Source organism: Stenella coeruleoalba (genome assembly GCF_951394435.1).
Source record: "Stenella coeruleoalba genome assembly, chromosome: 10".
NCBI lineage: Eukaryota > Metazoa > Chordata > Mammalia > Artiodactyla > Delphinidae > Stenella > Stenella coeruleoalba.
This window is the reverse complement of record NC_137156.1, coordinates 53729065-53753979: the sequence shown is the minus strand read 5'-3', so window position 1 is coordinate 53753979 and position 24915 is coordinate 53729065. Positions and strand designations below refer to the sequence as shown.

The 24915-nt window shown below is 36.3% G+C and overlaps 1 protein-coding gene across 12 annotated transcripts in view; it reads left to right on the top strand.

The window, feature by feature from the left end:
* Positions 1 to 24915, top strand: part of CLASP2 (cytoplasmic linker associated protein 2) — a 178333-nt gene that overhangs the window by 71491 nt on the left and 81927 nt on the right. For all 12 annotated transcript variants that reach the window (XM_079934507.1, XM_079934505.1, XM_079934502.1 and 9 more), the window contains 9 exons: positions 1571 to 1663; positions 4543 to 4688; positions 7709 to 7844; positions 13553 to 13623; positions 16684 to 16743; positions 17928 to 18005; positions 18986 to 19153; positions 21365 to 21420; positions 22486 to 22659. In XM_079934507.1, coding sequence (XP_079790633.1) covers positions 1571 to 1663; positions 4543 to 4688; positions 7709 to 7844; positions 13553 to 13623; positions 16684 to 16743; positions 17928 to 18005; positions 18986 to 19153; positions 21365 to 21420; positions 22486 to 22659 — 982 coding nt within the window. The remainder of the gene's footprint in view (positions 1 to 1570; positions 1664 to 4542; positions 4689 to 7708; positions 7845 to 13552; positions 13624 to 16683; positions 16744 to 17927; positions 18006 to 18985; positions 19154 to 21364; positions 21421 to 22485; positions 22660 to 24915) is intronic.

Below are 24915 nucleotides of genomic sequence, written 5' to 3'. Positions count from 1 at the left end.
TCTTCTCTCTGTATGCCCTCTAAAAGAATGTTTAAAAAATTATGTACCCCCTCACTGAAGTAAATTTTTGAGTCGGCCCTTTTTTCCCTTGTTAGGGAAGGGGGAGCCTGGCATTGTATTCCAGAGCAAAGCATCATAATAAGATTAGGAGTGGGAGAGGAACCTGCCTTTCTTTTTAAATATGGCAGAAGGACTTTTGTGAAGGGAAAGAGGGAGGCAGGAAAGGCTCAGAAGCCTCCAGTAATCACTCTGTAACAAATGTTTATCTGGTTCCCCTCCTGTCTCTTCAGCCTTGTCTCATGCCTTGCTCCCCTTTGTACTCTTGTTTTTGGCAAGTTTTTGTTTTAAGTAAAAGGGGAATTTAATGGCCGTTGAAAGTGGAAAATATAAATAGGGCCTATTTGTTGGCAGTATCTGTTTGTACTACTCAGATGGTATCTAGGACCCCATTCTTTCTTATGTCTCATTTCTGGATTCTTCTGCATCGTCTTCCCTCATGGTCAGCAACATGGCTGCAGCTGTCCGAGCCTCACTCCCTTAGTACCCTCTGCCTCTTCCGCAGTTGACCATGTAAAACTTTGAAATTCACTCTAACTGAACTAATTTAGGTCATTTGCCCCCTCTGAACCTTGACTGTGATGTAGAGAAATACTGTGCACTGACTGACTTACGCCTTGGGTCACTGTCTCTTCCCCTGATCCCCTTTGCACTCTTTACTACTGTACTTGGCCTTCTTTCAGTTTCTTTCAGTCACAGAGCCTTTGCACGTGCTGTTCACTGCAGGGAAGGCTGATCTTTCTCTATTTTGTCTAATGATGTCTGCCTCATGCTTTAGCTCTCAATTCAAGCTTGACTTTCCTAACTAGTTCAAACCCCCTATTGTATGTATACTTTCATGGCAGTACGTGTTTCTCCTTGGTGATACTTTCTATTTGCAATTTCATATTTTATATCATTTGATTAATTTTTTTCTTTCCCTGACTAGATTATAAGTTCCATAAGGCAAAGACCATGCCTATTTTTTGCTCACCATAGTGTCCTTAGTGCCTAGAATGTTACATCCCTGTTATGTGAATATTTGTTAAGTGAATGAAAGGATAATGGTGTTTGGCAGACAGTTAGCTCCAGAGGGAATAAAGCATGTAGCTCTCCTGGCTACAGTCTATTGAGAGGGTCGGAGGAGGGACTAACCTAAAACATGTCCTTTTGCAATATTGTATAATAAGTATACGGATGCAATAGATATGCTATATACCTGAAGTCATTTTGAGAACTCAGTCCTGTTTTTACTAATCTGTAGGATATTTGCATTTTGTTTTTTAAATGACAAAGTACTTTAAAAGTATATTTGAAGTTACTCATGAGTGGAGAAATACCCTTACCTGGGTAACAGGTAAGAAAGACAAAGCATTTTATTTTATTATTATCTATAATGTATTTTCATTCTCCATTTAAAAATGGTGCTAGAATGGGAAATAATACTATTACTGGAAAGATTATTTGAACATGAGGGTATAATTTTGCTGTGGCAAGAAATATTAATGTTATAATTTTGCATCTTTTCTTTAAGATCTATTCTAGTCGAGAACTTGAAGAAACATTAAATAAAATCAGGGAAATTTTGTCAGATGACAAACATGACTGGGATCAGCGTGCCAATGCAGTAAGTTTTTTATTTTTTATTTTCTTATCCCTCTCCTTGTTTTTTCAATGTTCTTTTTCAAAAACTTGGAAATTCAATAGTAGTACTACCTGGTATTTGCTTATGAAATAGAGAGTCTGATAGGTAACATTTCTTTCTGGAAAACACATTGAGATAATAGGCCTTTTCTTAGTTAGGGTCCATTTTTTTCTGTTTTGCTAATCAGGTGGAGCCTATCTCACCCATTTGTTAGTGTCTCCCCATGTGCTACTTTTTGAACTTCATTGATGCCCAGGGACCATGACTCTCCTTAGGGTTACATGGTTGTGGAGTAAAGGGAACCCTCCTGCACTGTTGGTGGGAATGTAAATTCATAGGGATGGCTTTAAATCTGTAGATTACTTTGGGCAGTATGGCCATTTAACAGTATTAATTCTTCCAATCCAAGAGCATGGGATGATTTCTTTGAATCATCTTTAGTTTCCTTTATCAACGTGTTATGGTTCTCAGCATATAAGTCTTTCATCTCCTTGTTCAGGTTTATTCCTAGGTTTTTTTTTTTTTTTTATGTGATTTATAAAGGGATTTTTTTTTTTTACTTTTTCTTTTTGATAGTTTATTGTTAATGTAAAGAAATGCAACAGATTTCTGTATGCTAATTTTGTATCCTGGTACCTTGCTGAATTCGTTTATCAGTTCTAATAGTTTTTGTGTGGGGTCTTTAGGGTTTTCTATATGAATTATCATGTCATCTGCATATAGTGACAATTTTCCTCTTCCCTTCCAGTTTGGATACCTTTAATTTCTTTTTTTGTCTGATTTCTGTGGCTAAGACTTCTAAGTTGAATAGAAGTGGTAGAGAGGCCATCCTTGTCTTGTTCCAGATTTTAGTGGGAAGGCTTTCAGCTTTTCACCATTGAGTATTGGGTTTGAGTTTGGCATAAACCATTGGCTGTGGGTTTGGCAAAAATAGCTTTTACTATGTTGAGATATGTTCCTTTTATACCCAGTTTGATAAGAGTTTTTATCATGAATGGATGTTGAATTTTATTAAATGTTTTTTCTGCATCTGTTGAGATGATCATATGGTTTTTGACCACATTGACTTGTGTATGTTGAACCATCCTGTGACCCTGGGATGAATCCAACCTGACCATGGTGTATGATCCTTTTTATGTGTTGTTGGATTCAGTTTGCTAATATTTGTTGAGGATTTTTGCATCTATATTCATGAAAGATATTGACCTATAATTTTCTTTTTTGGTAGCGTCTTTGTCTGATTTTGGTATCAGGGCGATGGTGGCTTCATAGAATGATTTTGGGAGTATTCCTTCCTCTTCAGTCTTTTGAAAGAGTTTGAGAAGGATTGGTATAAGTTCTTTTTTGTACATTTGGTAGAACTCCCCAGTGAAGCCATCCAGTCCTGGACTTTGTTTGCAGGGAGTTTTTTTTATTGCAGATTCTATTTCACTCCTAGCAATTGGACTGTTCAAATTATCTATTTATTCTTGATTCAGTTTTGGTGGGCTGTATGTTTCTAGAAACTTGGATGGACTTGTTTTTATATTTTGTGCTGTTTTAACAATATTGCAATAAACATCCTTGCACATATTTATAACAATGGTGTTTTTATTTTTGTAGGTTAAATTTTTAAAAGTGGATTGGTGGGTAAAGAGTAGATGCAATTTTATTTTAGTAGACATTGCCAAAATATTTTGAACAAAGGTATTAGGCATCCATGATCTTAACAGTAAGAGCTATTACTGGGTGCTATCGAGTCTTTTTAACTTTTGCCAATCTAATGAAGGCAAATGATGTGTCTTTGTTGTAATTCGCATTTGCTTATCACTAGTATGGTTGAACACATTTTCTTATATTTATTTTGCCCAATTTAATATTTGGTTATTTGTCTTTTTCTTATTTTACTGTCATTCCTTGTGTATTGTACTTATATATTGCAGATAATTTTTTCCTACCATATTGTAATTTTTTTTAGTTGTTTAGATGCCTTCTGATTTCTCTTCTGCTTATGATAGTTTGCCTACCTTATATACCCTAAGATTGTATAACTATTCTTTCAGATGTTTTTCTAATATCCACAGTATTTTATTTTTATGTTTTCCATCCTTAATTCATCTTTAACTTTAAAGATATCTTTAAAAATTTAGAAAACCACAGAATTTAATATGAAATTATACATAATAATGGGTATGATAGGTAAACTTTTAGCTTGTATGTGTGAGCACAGATGTGTACCTGAGTGTATCTCAATTGACTGATTAATTTTATTAGGTATGTATGATGTTTATATGGAAAACATTTGGCAATCCTATTCTTAAAGGTTTAGAAATAGGGAGAAAGAGCTATTTGTGTCACAAAGTAAGTGTGATAATGTTAAAATATTGGAGATGGTGATGACTTAATGGTTGATCCTTTTGATTTTTTACTTTTGCTTATGGATGAATATAGTTTACAAATTTGGTTCTTTTAAAAATAGGCTTCTTAGTAGATAGTGGTGATGGTTGCACAACATTTTGAATGTACTTATTGCCACTGAGTTGTATACTTTAAAATGGTTAAAATGGTAAACTTTATTTTAATGTGTATTTTGTGACAATTTTGAAAAGACTCCCTTAAAACTTTAAAATTTACTTACCTACTCATACATTACATGTCTATTATGCATATAATTAAATCTATAATGTTCTTTTCCAGAAAGCTTTTTTGTTTGTTTGCATGTTTATTTAATAAAGATACATTTAATGCTGTTAAAATGTCTGAATATATAATGAAATATAATGAAAAAATTTTTAATTTTGTTCCAGTAGTGAAGTTTAGGTAGTTTTTTTTTTTGCACTGCCACTTTTTAATGTCAGTAATGAAAATTCTCTTTATTTCAGCTTAAGAAAATTCGATCATTGCTTGTTGCTGGAGCTGCACAATATGATTGCTTTTTCCAACATTTACGCTTGTTGGATGGAGCACTTAAACTTTCAGCTAAGGATCTTAGATCCCAGGTGGTTAGAGAAGCTTGCATTACTGTGGCGTAAGTATATTCTTTTTTGTGATAAGTATTTTTTATGAATGAATTTTGTACTCATTGATTTAGTGATTATTCAGTAAAGCATTAGCAGGATAACCCCAAAAAAGCATATATATATTCCAAAAATCATATATATAAGGATTAAATTTGTGTGGTTTAAAAAAAAATCTTTCTTAATAGCACTTTATACCAACCTTAAAATATGTTTATATGTCTAAAATCTACTGGTGGATTTTTGGTCACTAACTCTGTGAGTATAAGAATAAAGTGGGGCTTCCCTGGTGGCGCAGTGGTTGAGAGTCCGCCTGTCGATGCAGGGGACATGGGTTTGTGCCCCGGTCCGGGAAGATCCCACATGCCACGAAGCAGCTGGGCCCGTGAGCCATGGCCGCTGAGCCTGCGCGTCCGGAGCCTGTGCTCCACAACGAGAGAGGCCACAACAGTGAGAGGCCCGTGTACCACAAAAAAAAAAAAACAAAAAAAAAAACAAAAAAAAAAAGAATAAAGTGAATGGGTCTGAGAACTGGCTATATGTAACTTTATCTTTGCTAATTTGGATATTAAGCTTTTTATTTCTGATATTTTAGCAGTTGTCTTGGAATTATAACATGCATCATTAACTTATCAAAGTCTAAACCTATTCTGTATGTTTATAGTTTTCTAAAATTTAAGCATGGTAGAACACTTAAACTCCTTTTACCACTTCTCCCGACCAGAATACTTTGTTGTATATGTTGTTGTATTCCTTTGAAGAGAGGGAACACAAAGATGCCTACTATTAATATTCATAATCTGGATTGTACTAGATGTCCTAGTCAGAACAGAATAAACAAACAAATAAAAAACCCCTCAGGAAATAAAAACTATGAGGATTGCAAGAAAAGGAACAAAACTGCCCTTATAACAAATGATATAACTATCCATGCAGAAAATGATAAGAATTGATAGATAAATTATTATAATTAAGGGAATATATAGCAAGATTGCTAGATACAAGTCAATATACCAAAATAATTGAATATCTCTTGATAGAAAAACAAAACAAAAATCCACAAATTGTAACCTTCAAAAATAGTCCGTGATGAGAATTCTGCTTCTTGCCATGATGCAACAACTGGTACAGGATTAGCCCCCTTGCAGAAAACTGGAGAAAATATGTTAAGACAACTGTGTACAGATGATGGACAGCAGGCAGAGCAGGAGTGTAATTCTTGAAACAAACAAGTCAGTTGAACAGTATGATCAGCACAGTTTTGACCTGGATGCATTTTCTGGACCGTGGAGAGGAAGGGAGAATGCAGGCAGAGCAAGGGAGTCTTACTGAGTTGAAGAAGAAGCAGATTGGAGGTTCCGAAAGCTGAAGTGGCTAAAATTTGCAGTGCAGAACACTGGAGAGGAGAGACATACAGAAAAAGAGCTATAGAAATCTGCATAGGGGATCCCATGAGTCTAGTTGAATACTAATCTGTGCATGTGAAAGGTACAACTCCCTGAGGACTGGAAAGAACTACTGGAAGCTATAAGATAAACAGCAATTCCCAGAGTTCACCTGGGCCGGGAGAGGTTCAATTTCTGATGAGCCAGACTGGAGAAACGTTGTTGAACACCCAGGGCATTCAGTAGAGACCCCAGAAAGGCTGTTGTATAGGAATAGGACTGTTCAGGCTACTCTGGAGACTGAGTACTCTGCAGTATTCTCAGGCCACCCCTCCCAGTAAGCTTATAAGGATCAAGCTGATTCCAAAGTACATCACTGGCCTACCAGAACAAAACTCTTAAACTCTTTAAAGGAAGACAGCAACATCTGGGCACAGGTGGCACCTCTCTGCTTCTGATTTGAGTTTCACATGGGAAAACTGAAGGTATAACTGAACACTAGTAAGTCAGTCTGAGTCTGAGTACCTCTTTGAACCAGGAACCTGAAATTCTGGAACTAACTCTACCCCAACCATGTATTTTAAATAAGATATAAGTATATAGAAATTAAATAATTCCACAAACATTGTCAGAACTGTAATTACAGCATTCTTCCTAAGTGTTTTACCCAAAATCATATTAAATTAATTAGCCTGGATTAGTTGTTTAACTACAAATTTGGAAAGAGAAGACAGATGTCCTTAGAGTCACCCAACTAATCAATGTATGGTAGAGTTCTGTTTTCAATCAAGAATTCTGAAATCCTACACCAAAGATGTCAGGGAGTATTTGTGACCAAAATATTAATATTTCTCATTAATAGAAATAGAGAAATACTGGGACTTCCCTAGTGGCGCAGTGGTTAAAAATCCGCCTGCGAATGCAGGGGACATGGGTTTGATCACTGGTCCGGGTAGATCCCACATGCCACAGAGCAGCTAAGCCACAACTACTGAGCCTGTGCTCTAGAGCCCGCGAGCCACAACTACTGAGCCTGCACGCTACAACTGCTGAAGCCCATGCGCTTAGAGCCCATGCTCCACAACAAAAGAAGCCACCGCAATGAGAAGCCCACACATGCAATGAAGAGTAGTCCCTGCTCACCACAACTAGAGAAAGCCCGCATGCCGCAATGAAGACCCAACACAGCCAAAAATAAAATTAAAAGAAAAAAAAGAAAGAAATAGAGGAGTACTGATTTGGGAAAGATTTTACTTATTTGTAAAATATGTTGAATTTAAGATTGATATTGGGGCATCAGAATGGAAATATCCGATGGTTAAAGACTAAAGTTCAGGACAGTCAGAGCTGAGTGTTTTACATGTCATGTTAATGGTTAAATTCTGAGATCAGATGACTTCTGCATTGCAAAGAGATGGTTAAAATGCCAAATTTCAACTTTGCACTAGACAGTAAAAGGACGGGGAAAAGAAGGAAATAGGTAATATCTGCACTTGCCTTTCTCTCTTTTGTTTTTCTGCCATTGGAACTGGTTAAAATAAAAATTTTGTTAATTCAGTAAAAGAATATTTTAAAATTGTATGGTCCTACCTATATTTAATGTTAAACTATTTTTTTAGAAAACATTTTTCTGTCTTCCTTTATAGCCATCTTTCAACAGTTTTGGGAAACAAGTTTGATCATGGCGCTGAAGCCATTGTACCTACACTTTTTAATCTCGTCCCCAATAGTGCAAAAGTCATGGCAACTTCTGGATGTGCAGCAATCAGATTCATAATTCGGGTAGGTTCTTTTCTTTTCCTTTCTTTTCTTTTCTTTTCTTCTCTTTTTTCTATCTTTCTCTCTGTGTGTTTGTCCACCTCTCTGTCTGTATGTCTCTCTCTCAGTGTACTTAAATAAATCATTAGTATTTTTTTAAACCCCAAAGGAAAATTACATTTGAATTATTTTTCTGATAATAAAAGTAATACACAGTTATTATTGAACATTTAAATAGTACAGAGGATTACAAAGTAAACATGCTTGCATACAGAATATAATAGACATAATATGCATGTACATGTGTGAGTGTGTGTGTGTGTGTGTGTGTGTGTGTATAACCATGTTATAGGTGGTAGCAGGCAAATGTAAAACAATAAAAAAGTTACAGGCAGTGGTAAAAGATGACAGACAAATTCTTAATATTTCTCATCATCCACATCTTGAAGGTGCCCAAAAGAACAGAGTTAAAAAGAATAAATCTTCCACTCTTGAATTCTGCTCTTCTGCAACTAACCACACTAGCCATTCAGTATGTACTTTTCCAAACTTCTGTTCTTGCCTATACAAACTGTATTTACTACAAACTGTAAATGTAGCATTTATATTTTACATATATGTAAAAATAATGTTTTTTTACACTTGCTTTTTAAACTTCATGTACTTGGGCAGCTTCCCTTGTCCATACATATAATTCTTTTTAATGTCTAAATCAGTTCTCTATTAAAGAACATAATATTAAATTGTCCTCACCATTCTTCTCCCTGAGGTTTATGAAGTTCTTTCTCTCCACCCTTTACCAACATTGAGCATTATTAGTATCTTAAAGGTTTTAAAAATTTAATAATTGAAATATTATTTCATATTCTACTCTGCATTTCTTGCATTATTAGAGACATTAGGTATTTTTTTTCCTTTAATAGTTTTTCTTTGGATTGCCAGTTTATACTTTGTGCATTTTTTTCCTCACTTATTTCTAAGGCCTTTTTTATATGTTTTAAGAACAGTCAGCCCTCCTTATCCATGGGTTCTGCATCTGTGGGTTCAACCAACCTCAGATCAAAAATATTTGGGGGAAAAAAATCCCAGAGAGTTCCAAAAAGCAAAACTTGAATTTGCCTCCTGCTGGCATCTATTTATAGAACATTTACAGTAATTACAACTATTTACTTATCATTTACATTGTATTAACTATAATAAGTAATCTAGAGATGACTTAAAGTATACAGGAGGATGTGTGTAGGTTTTATGCAAATACTGCACCATTTTATATAAGGGACTTGAGCATCCACAGATTTTGGAACCACCCCTGTGGACACTGAAGGATGATTGTAAATTAATTCTATGTTGTAAATATTTTCTACCAGTTTGTCAATTCTTCAAATATCGTTTAAGTTATCGTTTGTTATATATAGAACTTTGAAATTTTTTTGCTTTGAGACAATGCTCCTTTTGTGGTTTTTGTTATAGTTAAAACAACCTTCCCCATTTCTCAATTATAAAAATATTCAATTGTTTAAAACTTTCATGATTTTGTTTCTTAGGTTTAGGTCTAACTCCGTTTTATTTCTGTGTGAAATACAGGTATCTAACTTCATTTTCCCCCAGATACAAAGCCATTTGACCCAGTGGCACGTAGTGAATTACAGTTCAGTCTTTTCTTAAAATATCACTGTTTTCATGTAGTAAATTTCCCTAAATATATGGGTCTGTTTTTTAAATGCCTTTTCAGTTTCTGTGATCAGTTTGTCCTCTCCTGTTAAGTGATGTTTTTTTCTAATACTGCTGTACCAGAAGGTTTTTTTCAGCAATTAAATCCAGTGCCTATGAAGAAATCTATGAATCTATCTATGGAAATGTTCATTTCTTTCTGTTTCAATATTTTTGTAAGCTTCACTAAATCTGGCTCCTTCATAACAGTGTTCAAAAATAGTGGAAATTATTGAAATCTTTGTTTTATCCCTGTGTTTAATGGGAGTGCTTTAAATATGATGTCTGGGATAACTTTCTCGATACTTTACATTAGGTTATGAGAATTTCCTCCTATTTCTATTTTGCTAAATTTTAGTCAGCAATAGATGTGGAATCTTGTCATATATCCCTTTAATATCTTTAGAAATGGTTGTCTCTTTTCATTTATCCATTGTACATTCATGAGCTAAATTCTGCTTGATCATTGTACCATATGATGCTGCTAGATGCAGTTGGCTAATTAAGATTTTGGTATTTACTTAATATGAGTCTTTTGTAGAATTTTCTGTAATTTTTCTGTTGTTTAACATATTTTGTTATTAGGGTTTGCTGACTCAAAGTTATCCGATAACATTTCTAGTGGTTTAGACTGGGCGTTCTTGCATCTCTTTTTGAAGTATTCTTGGTTATTTGTGTTTTCTCAGAATATCTATTTCATATAGATTTTAAGACTCTTTGGCATGAGGTTTTATACTGTTAATTTTAAAAAAAGTTTCTTCCACTGTGGTTATATTGCCATTTTTTTCTTATTATATTATTATATGTTCTTTTAAAAAAAAAACACTTGCTAGAGGTATTGTTATGGATTTTTTATAAGCTTCAAGTTTGTTTTATTGGTACCAATGGGATTCTTTAATTTTTTCTAGTTCTTTAGTTTCTACATTTGTGTTTCTTAATTCCTTTCTTTGACTTGCTGTGGCTTACCTCTTTTTTTTCCCCTAGATTTTTGTGGTATATCCTTAGGTAATTTGTCATAGTTTTTGTTGTTTAATATTATAACGCTTTCTTATTATAATGTTTTCTTCTGAGTTTGGCATTAGCAGCATCCAGTGATTTAGATTTATCACATTCTCTTTATTTTATAATTCTCAATCATTTGTAATTTCCATTTCAACTTTCTCTTTGAATTACATAAGGATATTGTTTGCATTTTTAGATGGTTCTTTTGTTGTTCTTATCATCTTGTAATCTCATGATATTCTGATCATACAATTTCTTCTTCATTGAATAACCTGAATTTTGTTAGTATCCTAATACATCATAAATTTAGATAGTCTTTTAGTATTTGCAAAGTATGAAATTCATTTATAGGGTACTTTATTCATTACTAAATCTAGTTTGTTTATTATTCAAATTCTTCATGGTCTCATTTTTTTAAAAAACTGCTTTATCTGGCAAATTCTGATTCTAGTTTTTATCAACTTTATTTTCCTAACAATTCTTGCTTCATGTACTTTATGGGTGAAAGTTTTTGACTACTACCATCTTGAAATAGTATTTTTTCTTTCCTGTCTTTTCTGTTTTATGTTCATTGTATTTGCTCCTTACCTGTTTCATTATTTTCTTAGAAGTTTCTTACTCATTGTCAGTGTCAGGAATAAAACCTCTGTTTTACTTCTCCAGCCTTTTAAAAAGTATATATTTTATCTTATTCATGTCATTTTTTCCCCCTAACCATTAAATTAAATTGAGCCAAAGACATTTTCATTTTCAGCAATTGAAATTAATTGCTTTTTTTTTTTTTTTTGCTGCCTTTATTCCTGCCCAATCTTTATTAGGAAACTCTTCCCATTTAAAATTTTTGTTTGATTTTAGTGTGTTCTCAATTTTCATATATATTTATCTTTGCATATTTCAAAATGCTTTTCTTTGCCCTTTTACAAGAACTCAAAAATTGGACTTTAGGTTCACATTTCTTTTCCCTCAGAATTATGTCCTTTTCACTCAATTGTTTTCTTAACTTTTTATTGTTTCTATAATAAGTTAGATATCATTTGATTTTTTAATTTAAAACAAAACACCACCTTAGGAGGCTTTATAGAAGAGTCTCTGTGTCAGGAGTTCCCTCACGGCAGGCCTTGGAGTAGATCATCTTTCATTAGTGCTTTCTTTACATAGTGGAGCCAGATTTCTGACTAAAATGAAGTTTCCTTAAATTTATGTTAGTTTTCATGGATCATTTATTTATTGCTTCTGTTTGTCATTTATCATTTCCTAAATATTTTTTTGTTTTCTGTCTTACAGCTGTATATGTTCTCAGGAAAAATTCCTTTAAATTCTACTTACTATCTTATGATCTCACTGAAAATACAAATCGGGTGTTATGTTGTTGTTTTTTTACATTATTTCCTGTTTTCTATATTTTGTTTCCCAGGTTCTGACTTGGTGTTTGATTGAATGTGTCATCTGTAAGGGTGTCATCTGTGTGTCATCTGTAAGACAATGTGTCATCTGTAAGACCCATTGTGAGGGTCACTTTTTATTTTCCTTTGGTATAGCTCCCCCGAATATGGTGTAGCAATAGTTAGGTTAGTCTTTTGCCCCATCGCTGCCACTGTGTTGGATGTGGGTTAATCAGTCAGCAGTAGGGTTTTGAGGAGGTTATGAGAGAGGAGGAAGAAGGTAGGTGAGACCTCCTATGTAGTATGTTGTGGCTAGGGAGTCTCCTTGGGCTTTAACACCACAGTAATGTTTGAGGATGGGTTCTTCTGGATGCTCTAAGGGAGCCGGGTCCACAGAGCCCTTCCACGCTGAATGTAACAGTTGAATAATATTCAGGTCAGCACTGTGTTGCATTATCCTCATTTGAACAACTTCAGGTCTGTGGGTGGTTTCCCTCTGTAGGAACTGAAAAAAGTTTTCCCTCTAATTTTGGTTGAGTTAGTTGTGGCACACACTGATGTGCCATTCACGTTCTCCTTCACTGAAAGACTTGTTTCCCCAGGACTGGAAGCAATGTGGGCAGACAGTCTTCAGCTGCCAGCCTCTTCAAGGATTGCCTCAGCTTGCAGAGAGCTGCTTTTCCCAAGGTCTTGCCTCTTCCTGGTTATGGCCCATATCTAATAACTGATTGATGTGGAAGTATAGTGCTGTGGCTATCTTAGACCAATTTGAGACTACTCTGAAGGACCATTTTAGCTCCAGAGCTTCCCAAAGCTTCAGCTTTGGGCAAAGATGTCCTTGGGCCATATCACAGATTGATTTCTTCTTCTGCTCACTCCTGCTTTCTTCTCCTCACTTCCACTGGTGTTGATCCCAAGAGCACTTCTTAATATCCTGAATGCTAAACTCCATCTCAGAGCCTGCCTCCTAGAGAACCCAACCTGTACCATTAGCTCAGAAGAAAAATAGGAGATTTAAAACATCAAATACGTATGCTTAAGTTACTATTTTATTCTTGTGTCAATTATGAACTTTTCAGTGTTTGCTTCACTAAAGAAGAACATAAGAATTACTAATAGAAACCAGAAGATTGTATATACTGACCCTTACCTGAATTCTAGAGAGCTGTGGTTCAGCCAGGATGAAAGTTCAATTAAAATCACCATTTCAAAGTACATTCACAGTAGTTATGTACATTCACAGAGTTATTCACTCTGATAACCTGCTTTGATGACATAGCAGTTACTGTCTTCTCCAGCAGTAGCAGTACGTCAGAAAATAAGACCAGTACATGCCTGGTCCCTCTTAGTGCTCCATCCCCTCAAAGTACACTATCCTAACAGTTATCTGTATTTATACAGTTAACTTGTCTTTATTATTTAATATTACAATCACATCTGCCCTTGTGAAACTATATCATTACTATTACTTTAATTTGGGGAAACTTTTTGACTGGTCTTAATTTCTTTCAAAATCTGATTTTATGGTATTTTTGTTCTGTTCTAATACAGCTAAATACTTGAATGCAAGGCAAATAGAAGAAGAGATTATGTAAAGTACACAGTATTTTTCAACCTCTTCTAAAATATCTTTTTCAGCATACTCATGTACCCAGACTTATACCTTTAATAACAAGCAATTGCACATCAAAATCAGTTCCTGTAAGGAGGTAAGTTTTGAAAAAACTTACTATAGCTTTATGTTGGATATTGCATTATGTTTAGTTCTTAGTTGGGTGCAAAAATTAGTTGTCATCAATTTCTTGCCTTCTAGAAACCTTATTAAAATTTTTTAATCATTTAACATAAATTTAACATAATTTTTGTGTTATATAAGGGAAAAAGGAACGAAGTGCTTATTATGGCTATGCACACTTCTCAGTTTTATCCTATTAAGGTTTGGTTTATTTGGGCCACTAGTTGTTTGGTATTCAGAGAGTATGGAGTCTAGAGTCAGCCCTTACCTAGAGTCCTACAACTGTGACTGATTGTCCTACTGCAGGCAGTTATTTTAACTGCCCTGAACCTCAGTGTTTTCGTATATTAGTGGGGCTAATAATGTGGACCCCATGGAGTTGTGAGGGTTAAATGAGAAACACAATGGTAGAATTGAACATAGTGTTTGGCACAGAGTATGCAGCCATAACACATCAGTCTGTCAGTATCTCTCTCTCTCCTTATGGTTTCTACAATCTTTAATATCATCACTATCTCCACAAATAATAAAGACAGCAAAAACAAGATTTGTGCATTGGATATTTAAGAAAATTGTAAAGAACTCTTTCCCCTTTTTTGTTTGATAAATATGTTTATTTAAGTACTTTGAATGTTAGGAAAAATAAGACATCATTATTACCTGTAAGTGATTCGGAGTTTTGGGACAGTTGTTTAATTACCTCTCTCTTATGTCAGGGGTCGGCAAACAACAGCCCACTGGTCGAATCTGTCCAACAGTCTAGTTTTCTATGGCCCACAAGCTAAGACTGTTTTTTACGTTTTTGAAGGGTAGTTAAAAAGGGGTAAAGAAAAATATATAAAATAGAGACTATGTATGTGCTTCTCAAAGTTTAAAATATTTACTGCCTAAAATATTTACTATCTGGCCCTTTACAGAAAAGGTTTACCAGTCTCTGTCTTACACTGAAGAAAATGGTAATTGGAGAAATAGGAATGTGACAGAGAAGAGGAAGTCAGGAAATGCATCAGAAAATTACCTTGAAAATGGGGAGCAATTCAATACCTGTAAGGGAAGAGAGTGGGGTATAATGTACACAGAGATGGAAAGCTATGCTTTGTGCTGCAGAGCCATTGGACAGACCACTGAGGCCAGAACACATGATAAATGGGAGGATTCAGTAGGAAAAGAGACTGACTGAGGGGAAGAAGGGGATAGGTTGAAGTCAAAGTATAGAAGGCTTTGAATGTCAGGAAGAGAAATTTTGATATTGTTCCATTAGCAGTTTTTGGTGAGGAGGTAATGTCATCCATCCTAGTTTTTATTTCAGCTATGAACAGCAATTAAAAAGGGACAATGAGGGCTTCCCTGGTGGCGCAGTGGTTGAGAGCCCGCCTGCCGATGCGGGGGACACGGGTTCGTGCCCCGGTCCGGGAAGATCCCACATGCCGCCGAGCGGCTAGGACCGTGAGCCATGGCCGCTGAGCCTGAGCGTCTGGAGCCTGTACTCTGCAACGGGAGAGGCCACAAAGTGAGAGGCCCGCGTACCGCAAAAAAAAAAAAAAAAAAAAGGGACAATGAGAAGCATTGGTTTAATTAAGTAGGACTTCTTACAGCTCATGTAAGAGAGGCAGGGTCCGAACTAGAGCTGTATTTATGATAATTGATTGAAGGAGGTTTTATTCAATAAATTCAGGAGATTTCAGATATAGAAATGAGTCTTGATAATTGGATATGGATGAGGAAGGTGATGTCAAGTGCTTCAGACTGTGATCTCTAGAGTCAGAATGCCAGGGTTTAAGGCCGTGCTCTATCCTTTGGGCAAATTAATTTAACCTCCATGTTTCTCTTTTTTCTAATCTGTATCATATGGGCTCGAAGAGTAGAATTGAGAGGGTAAGAATTAAATTTGTTGTTCTGTATCAGTATGTAGTGTTTGAGTTGACACTCACTGCCTGTGTAGAGATGTCTGTGAGCTGGTTGACACTCTGACTTAATGGCTGAATTGAAGAACCAGTGCTGGAGATAAAGGACTAGGTGTGAGAAGTACAGCTGATAGAGCTAAGGGTACAGGTGATACTGCCCAAGAAAAGACAATAAAAGGGAAGTGGGCTGAGATCAGCACCAACCAGGTGGGCACCTATGTAAGGGTAGGTGGAGGGAAAGTGTTAATAAAGGAAGAAAAACAGGGCAGAGCTGTGTCATCAGATGCCAAGAAAGAACAAAAGCTCAAGAACGAGACAGTTGAAGAAGTTAAGAACCAGAAGGCTAAGGAGAAAACACCAAATACTTGATTAAGAATCATTTGCATATATATTTAAGGGAACAAATGTAGAAATGGAAGATCCATCCTAGCTTTCTTGGTCACCATTGTATGTCTTCAGTTTATAGTACGCAGTAGGTGTTCGGTAAATATCTTTTAAATTAAGTTAAATTGTATATTTGACAAACATTTTAAGTTAAAATTATGGGGAACCCTTAAGGTCTTTTTGAACTATTAAGCATAGGAATAGTTGGAGCCTTAAATAAGTTAAGTGGGACTTCCCTGGTGGCACAGTGGTTAAGAATCTGCCTGCCAATGCAGGGGACACGGGTTTGAGCCCTGGTCCGGGAAGATCCCACATGCCACGGAGCAACTAAGCCCGTGCACCACAACTACTGAACCTGCACTCTAGAACCCGTGAGCCACAACTACTGAGCCCGTGAGCCACAGCTCTGGAAGCCTGCGTGCCTAGAGCCTGTGCTCCGCAACAAGAGAAGACACTGCAATGAGAAGCCCGTGCACTGCAACGAAGAGTAGCCCCCACTTGCCACAACTAGAGAAAGACCGCACCCAGCAACGAAGACCCAATGCAGCCAAAGCTAAATAAAAAAGAAATTTATTTTTTAAATTAATTAATTATTTGACAGTAAAGATATCTAAAAACATGTCTTATGCTTTAATTTAGGGGGCAAAGTGGAATATTATAGAAGAAAGTGTTAACATTTAGTTATAAATTAATATAACTTAATATAATGTTATGACATTTAGTTATAATTAACTTTTATTTTTCAGGCGTTCATTTGAATTTTTAGATTTGTTGTTGCAGGAGTGGCAGACTCATTCATTGGAAAGGTATGCATTGACTATTCCTGTCCCACCACCCTCCCCTCCCCATTGTCACCGGTTCTTTAGAAATTGATGTGACTGGTTTTGCATTATTTCTCATTTTGCTTTAACAGTTATTAGCACTGATTTTCCCTTAAAGCTGTGGTGCTTCTCTTATTCATTACAGCTATGATTTTCTTCTTTGTGGGTGAGTGAGGGTCTCTTAGTAAATGGGTTATATAAGGTATTCCAGGTTAAATTAGGCAAATATTTTAAAATGTATTTCTAGTCACATGAGATAGGTTTCCTGAGGTGCAGTTAACCAAGTAATGAATTATTTAAGATAGAAGAAAGGCACTTCCTTTCAGAGGAAAGAGATTAAAAACGTGAAAGAGGAATTTTCTGGTGGTCCAGTGGTTAGGACTTGGCGCTTTCACTGCCAGTGCCCGGGTTCGATCCCTGGTCAGGGAACTAAGATCCTGCAAGCCTTGCTGCGCGGCCATTAAAAAAAAAGGTGAGAGAGATTTGTTGGAAAGTTTTTCCACACCAGTTGTCAGTTGTCATTGGTCAAGTATACACTGGGCAGCATCTAATGAAGCTCTGAGGTGAACAAGAGGAAAATGTTGGTCACTGGCTATTTGCATGGCTGTATTTCTCATTAATTTCAAGTTTGAAGCTTGGGATATACATGCATTTATGTTGAACACGTTGCTGATTTTCCATTCTCATGGAAATCATTAAATCCATTCATAACCCATTTCTAAAAAATAGAATTTGTTTACTGCAGGCATGACATAATTCCAAATTTTCTTTAAGTTCCTTTGTGGCAGCTGCTATTCAGTTTGGTTAGATTATAACTGATCGTACTATTAGCAAATAATTTTATACATTGGTAGATTAGTGAGGAACCACACAAAAGGTTTTTTTTAATTCATAAAAAATTTGAGATTTGAGTGCTATATGTCTGGACTCCATCTGAAAATAATTATGTCCAGGTTTATAATGTTTGACTTGTCAGAAGGAAACGATACATGAATGAAATGCATGGGATGGGTTATTAGGAAATCTTGCAATCTTAGATTTATTATTGTGTACTAATTATCTTTTTATCTCCCTTGCCCCTTTGTGATTGATGCATAATGTATAGGCAGTATCATTTATGGTGAAATACATAGTTTTACACATGAATCTAAAGGTGTTTTATTTTATAGACATGCAGCCGTCTTGGTTGAAACTATTAAGAAGGGAATTCATGATGCTGATGCAGAGGCCAGAGTGGAGGCAAGAAAGTAAGTCTATAATGTAGTTTTTGACAGTTTAAACATACTTTGGTCTTTTCTTTGACAGGAATTATATTGGGAGAATGAAAATATCATTCAAATGTCCCAAGTATTCTATTTGATTAGCTCTTTAGTAAAATGGAGGTTGATTTGTCTCCATTAAATCTGTACTGGGTGTCTTAACAGTTCACTTAGCATTGTCATTTGTACATTCAACAGTATTCCCGTTCCATCATAACATACTCACTTTTGCTGTGAATAAAAATAACTAATTTATTGAACATTTAACATGTACCTGATACTGTTTAGGGCAGTAGGTATATGTTATTTTCTAATCCTTAAAATGATCCCACAAAGGTGCTGTCTCCTTATGTTGGCAACTGACTTTTGGAGATTTGGGAGTTTACCCAAGGCCACACAGACCCTAAGGATTACAGCCAGCTTTTGAACTGAGATCTCCTTTTCTCAAAAGCTTGCCGTCTTTCTACCAAAACTTGTTAAATATAGAAAGTATTCTACTTGGCACATTGTGGGTGTATTAAAAACCTATGGGGGACTTCCTTGGTGGCACAGTGGTTAAGAATCCACCTGCCAACGCAGGGGACACAGGTTCGATCCCTGGTCCAGGAAGATCCCACATTGCTGAGGAGCAACTAAGCCCGTGTGCCACAACTACTGAGCCTGAGCTCTAGAGCCCACAAGCCACAACTACTGACGCCCACGCGCCTAGAGCCCACGCTCTGCAACAAGAGAAGCCACTGCGAGGAGAAGCCTGTGCACCGCAACGAAGAGTAGCTCCCGCTTGCCACAACTAGAGAAAGCCTGCGTGCAGCAACGAAGACCCAACGCAGCCAAAAATAAATTTAAAAACTAAAAAAAAAAACCTATGGGCTTAAAAACCTTTGTTCTTCTTGAACGTACACATTTTACGGTTAATGTCTAATAATGCAAAGTTATTACTTTTTGTTGTTTGTTCATTTGTTTTACAGGACTTACATGGGTCTTAGAAACCACTTTCCTGGTGAAGCTGAAACACTGTATAATTCCCTTGAGCCATCTTATCAGAAGAGTCTTCAAACTTACTTAAAGAGTTCTGGCAGTGTAGCATCTCTTCCACAATCAGACAGGTCCTCATCTAGCTCACAAGAAAGTCTCAAGTAAGGTCATATAAATGATAATTACTGATTTCTTTGTCTCTCCAGCTCCACAAAGTTCCTTATGTTGGATGGTTGAATATCTGATTGCTTTCACTTGAAGCCTTTTTGAAAGATGATGACTGATTGTGCTTATTTTCTTTGGCCTGTTTTCTCAGGGGTTGGATTACATACTTGTATAACTTCTCGTTAGGTAAAGAGTATAGGGATTCAAATTTTGTTTGAATATGTTCGTGTCTGTGAAAAAGATTGGAAAGCATTAATTTGTATACTTTTCTTAATACCTGGAAGATAGTCAATATAGTAAATAGCCCATTTCTAGGGCACTGTAGTGGAAGAACTGTAACGGAGATTCAGAACTCATCTTCAGAACTCTTACACAGCAGTGTAACTGGTAAAAACTCCACTGCTTTCTTTCCTCACCTCTTGCACGGTTTAAGATTTCAGCAAATCCCTCAAGGGGGCAAAATTATCTAGTATCTGACTCACTTCTCTGTAACTCCACTCATCATTATGTTGGCTACCTCAAACCCTTGCTTCCTTGGCTTACCCCTATTTTCTGTTTCTGTAGCCCTATGAGACTGCTAAGATACCTAGCAGTGGCCACAACTATCTGAAGATTTCCCCAGGGAAGAGCAGCTCACAGAATGTCAGTTTACCTCCCTGTAATTCCTATCTCTTTAGGACCTTAACCCCACAATGATTGCTGTTTGCCTTTGCAGCTCTCTGGTACAGAACTGGGACTGGGAGGCACCTAGGGCACAAAATTCAAGGAAGCACTCACAGGGTCTTGTGAGTACTGTACTAAATAAAAGTTCAGTGACTTACATGTTTTCGAAGTAAAAGCAGATATGATTTGATTTTAAAAAACAATTCTTGTAGGAATAATTACCTATTTAAACTTCTCTTTAAATTTGTGATAAATCCTTCACCTCAAATGAGGTTTGTTGCTTCTTTTCCCTTTACTTTAATTTACTATACTCAAACTTTAAAGTGTATATGAATCACCTGAAGATCATGTTAAAATGCAGAAGCTGATTCAGTAAATCTGGGATGGGACCTGAGATTTTGCATTTTTTACATACTCCTGGGTGATGTCAATGCTTTTTGTCTATGGACCAGACTTTGAATAGCAAGGATCTAAACAAGATTTTTTCTTACTCTCATAGAACATCTTTAAACATAAATAAACAACTTTAAAATCTGTGGACTTGAAGTGGTCTGCCTCAACCTATTAGAGGAACAATTTTAGGGGACAGTTATAAAAATAATATAATACTGGGTTTAATAACCAACTACCAAATTTACCATTTGATAATAATAACTTAAAGAATGTTTTTCAACACTCTGTCATTAACCTCTCTTCCTCTTACCTTTAAAATTTGTAGACAGGGAATTCCCTGGCGGGCCAGTGGTCAGGACTCCATGCTCTCACTGCCGAGGGCCTGGGTTCAATCCCCTGTCAGGGAACTAAAACTCCCACAAGCCACACAGCGTGGCAGATAGATAGATAGATACATACATACATAGATATACTTTCCAGACTCTCTCACATACTTAGATATTTATTTATGGGCTTCAGAGTACCATAGTAATTAAAGATAAATAATCAAAAAAGATATTAAAGGAGGCAGTGGATTCTTTGAATTGATTCTAGGTGTTTTCCTTTCTAATCATACATGTTATCCTCAGCAGTAGTCCTTAGCTTTGTTTCTGTTGCCCCATGCAGTAATACTTAATAGAACTGCTATAGACCATGTTATACCTACAGGGTAACTGCACGAGTTTACCAATGGCCACAACCATATGACTTCGGTGAGACAGGCCTTGGTTACACTGAATTCCCTGTGTACTAGCAATAATACTACCTTTCTCTAAGTAAAATATCTCAGACTAGAAGTGTTGGAGAGTGCTATTATTGAGTTCCCTGTGGTAGTGTGTGCCGAGGACCAGAGTGAACAACAGCAACCTGGTCCCTGTTTCTGTAGAGCTTACAGTCTTTATTCAATGCTAGTTATTTCATTTTTGCTTCACAGCTAACTTAGATACCACTGATATATGACAACAACTGTTCTAAAGTGATTTGTAAAAGGAAAGTTGAAATCAGAAATACTTCTCAAACTCTTCGGAAAACTCAATGTTATTTCATTAATTTTTGTCAGAGGAGTGATAAATTATGTCGTCTTACTAAAAGTATTTCTTTTTACCTTGCAGCCGCCCTTTTTCTTCCAAATGGTCTACAGCAAACCCATCAACTGTTGCTGGAAGAGGTAAATTGCCTTTTTAACTAAGAGTCATAGCATATTTTACTTAATAGAGTAAAAGTGACTTTATAAATAAATTAAAAGTTACTATGTAAAAAGATATTCTCACTCTGGGTCACATCAAGAGTTGAAAAGTTTAAAACACAGAGTTACACTTTAAAAGTTTTAAAAGCGCATTAGAACAGTTTTAAAGCTAAACAGTTCAAAGCAGTAGCTTTTAAACTGTTTTAATATGACCCACAGTGAGAAAATCATTTTACATAGTAAATACCACACTTATATACTGTACCTGTGTTTGTATACCATATACATATACTACATGTCATATATATAATATAGTGTATATAATTATATACATACAATATACATATGCTGTGTAGTATATTGTATATAAGTATACATATATAGTATAATCCAAAGTTCCAGGAAGCCTACTTACCCTTACTTGTGATGCATTCTCTTTTCTACTGTGTTTCATTTCTTTAAAGTGCTGTCATGACCCACTTAGTTGATTTCACAGCCTATTAATGGGTCATAACTCAGAGTTTATAAAACTCCTCATTAAAACTGAAAAACTAAAGACCAGAGATTTAATGACTTAATTGGCATTACCTAAGAGTGGCAGAACCTGCATTATTTTCTGAATTATTCTATTCCCAGGCTAGTTCTACTTGCATTATTCTTATAGTTAAAAAATAGCCCCGCTGTCATCTATTTATCTTGTAACAGTGCTTCATTTTCATGAATCAATCATAAACATCATCCTTTCATCTATAAAACAGTCCTGTGAACTTTACAAAGTATAGTTATTTTTCCCATGTTATGAAAGGGGAAAATGAGGCAGAGAAATATTGAGAAAATTGTCCAAGAAGAATTAGTTATGACAGCATTGAAACTGAGGCATTCTGATTTTAAAATATACTAAAGTACTTTCTAGTATCCATTTGGCCACTACTTCCTTTTTGACCATTTGTCATCATGGATTAATCTCATGGTGATTTCAAGTTTATATAATTTTTGTGCCGTTTGCAGTAACTAAATAATAGGTTACCTTTGCTTTGTTTTTCATAGTATCAGCAGGCAGCAGCAAAGCCAGTTCCCTTCCAGGAAGCCTACAGCGTTCACGAAGTGATATTGATGTGAATGCCGCTGCTGGTGCCAAGGCACATCATGCTGCTGGGCAGTCTGTACGAAGTGGGCGGTTAGGTGCAGGTGCCCTGAATCCAGGTTCCTATGCATCACTAGGTAAGACAACTAACTATGGGAAAGTACAACATTTTCTCCCTGGTCTCAGGGAAGCAGTGAATCATCATCAATTTCAGTGATTGATGATGGTGATATATTTATCATTTCTATTTCATTCTTGCTAGTTAAGTATAGTCCATATGTTTTATATGATTCTGTCCTTGCAATGTAGTTCTGAGGTATCTGAAATACCTTGTTTCTCTTTTCCCCCTGTTGTGCTCCTAACCATCTTAATCAAAGGAACAATTCTTTATTCCATGATTTGCATATAGAATTTTCAAAGTTCTGCACTACAGCCACATCCAGCTGCTGGATACTAAGGGAGTTTGGTGTTGTACCCAGCTTCTCTATCCTCTTTCTCCTACTTCAGTTCCCTTACCAAGAAGTTAAAGCCTTTTGGAAATCTGGGAAAACTGCAAAGGTGAATCATAATCAAAGCTTAAAAATAAATAAAATACCTAGGAATAAACCCACCTAAGGAGACAAAAGACCTGTATGCAGAAAACTATTAGACACTGATGAAAGAAATTAAAGATGATACAAACAGATGGAGAGATATACCATGTTCTTGGATTGGAAGAATCAACATTGTGAAAATGACTGTACTACCCAAAGCAATCTACAGATTCAGTGCAATCCCTATCAAACTACCAATGGAATTTTCCACAGAACTAGAACAAAAAATTTCACAATTTGCATGGAAACACAAAGGACCTCGAATAGCCAAAGCAATCTTGAGAAAGAAAAACGGAGCTGGAGGAATCAGGCTCCTGGACTTCAGAGTACACTACAAAGCTACAGTAATCAAGACAGTATGGTCCTGGCACAAAAACAGAAACATAGATCAGTGGAACAGGATAAAAAGCCCAGCGATAAACCCATGCACATATGGTCACCTTATTTTTATATAAAGGAGGCAAGAATATACAATGGAGAAAAGACAGCCTCTTCAATAAGTGGTGCTGGGAAAACTGGACAGCTACATGTAAAAGAACGAAATTGGAACCCTCCCTAACACCATACACAAAAATAAACTCAAAATGGATTAAAGACCTAAATGTAGGCCAGACACTATAAAACTCTTAGAGGAAAACATAGGCAGAACACTCTATGACATCCATCATAGCAAGATCCTTTTTGACCCACCTCCTAGAGAAATGGAAATAAAAACAAAAATAAACAAATCAGACCTAATGAAACTTAAACGCTTTTGCACAGCAAAGGAAGCCATAAAAAAGATGAAAAGACAATCCTCAGAATGGGAGAAAGGATTTGCAAATGAAGCAGCTGACAAAGGAATTATCTCCAAAATATACAAGCAGCTCTTGCAGCTCAATATCAAAAAAACAATCCAGTCGGGCTTCCCTGGTGGTGCAGTGGTTGAGAGTCTGCCTGCCGATGCAGGGGACACAGGTTCATGTCCCGGTCCGGGAAGATCCCACATGCCGTGGAGCGGCTGGGCCCGTGAGCCATGGCCACTGAGGCTGCGCGTCCGGAGCCTGTTGCTCCGCAACGGGAGAGGCCACAACAGTGAGAGGCCTGCGTACCGCAAAAAAAACAAAAAACAAAAAACAACCCAATCCAAAAATGGGCAGAAGACCTAAATAGACATTTCTCCAAAGAAGATATACAGATTGCCAACAAACACATGAAAAGGTGCTCAACATCACTAATCATTAGAGAAATGCAAATCAAAACTACCATGAGGTAATACCTCACACCGGTCAGAATGGCCATCATCAAAAAATCTACAAACAATAAATGCTGGAGAGGGTGTGGAGAAAAGGGAACCCTCTTGCACTGTTGGTGGGAATGTATATTGATACAGCCACTATGGAGAACAGTATGGAGGTTCCTTAAAAATCTAAAAATAGAACTATCATACGACCCAGCAATCCCACTGTTGGGCATATACCCTGAGAAAACCATAATTCAAAAAGAGTCATGTACCACAGTGTTCATTGCAGCACTGTTTACAATAGCCAGGACATGGAAGCAACCTAAGTGTCCATCAACAGATGAATGGTTAAAGAAGATGTGGCACATATATACAATGGAATATTACTCAGCCATAAAAAGAAACAAAATTGAGTTATTTGTAGTGAGGTGGATGGACCTAGAGTCTGTCATACACAGTGAAGTAAGTCAGGAAGAGAAAAGCAAATACCGTACGCTAACACATATATATGTATGGAATCTTAAAAAAAAAATGGTCCTGGTGAACCTAGGGGCAGGACCGGAATAAAGACACAGACG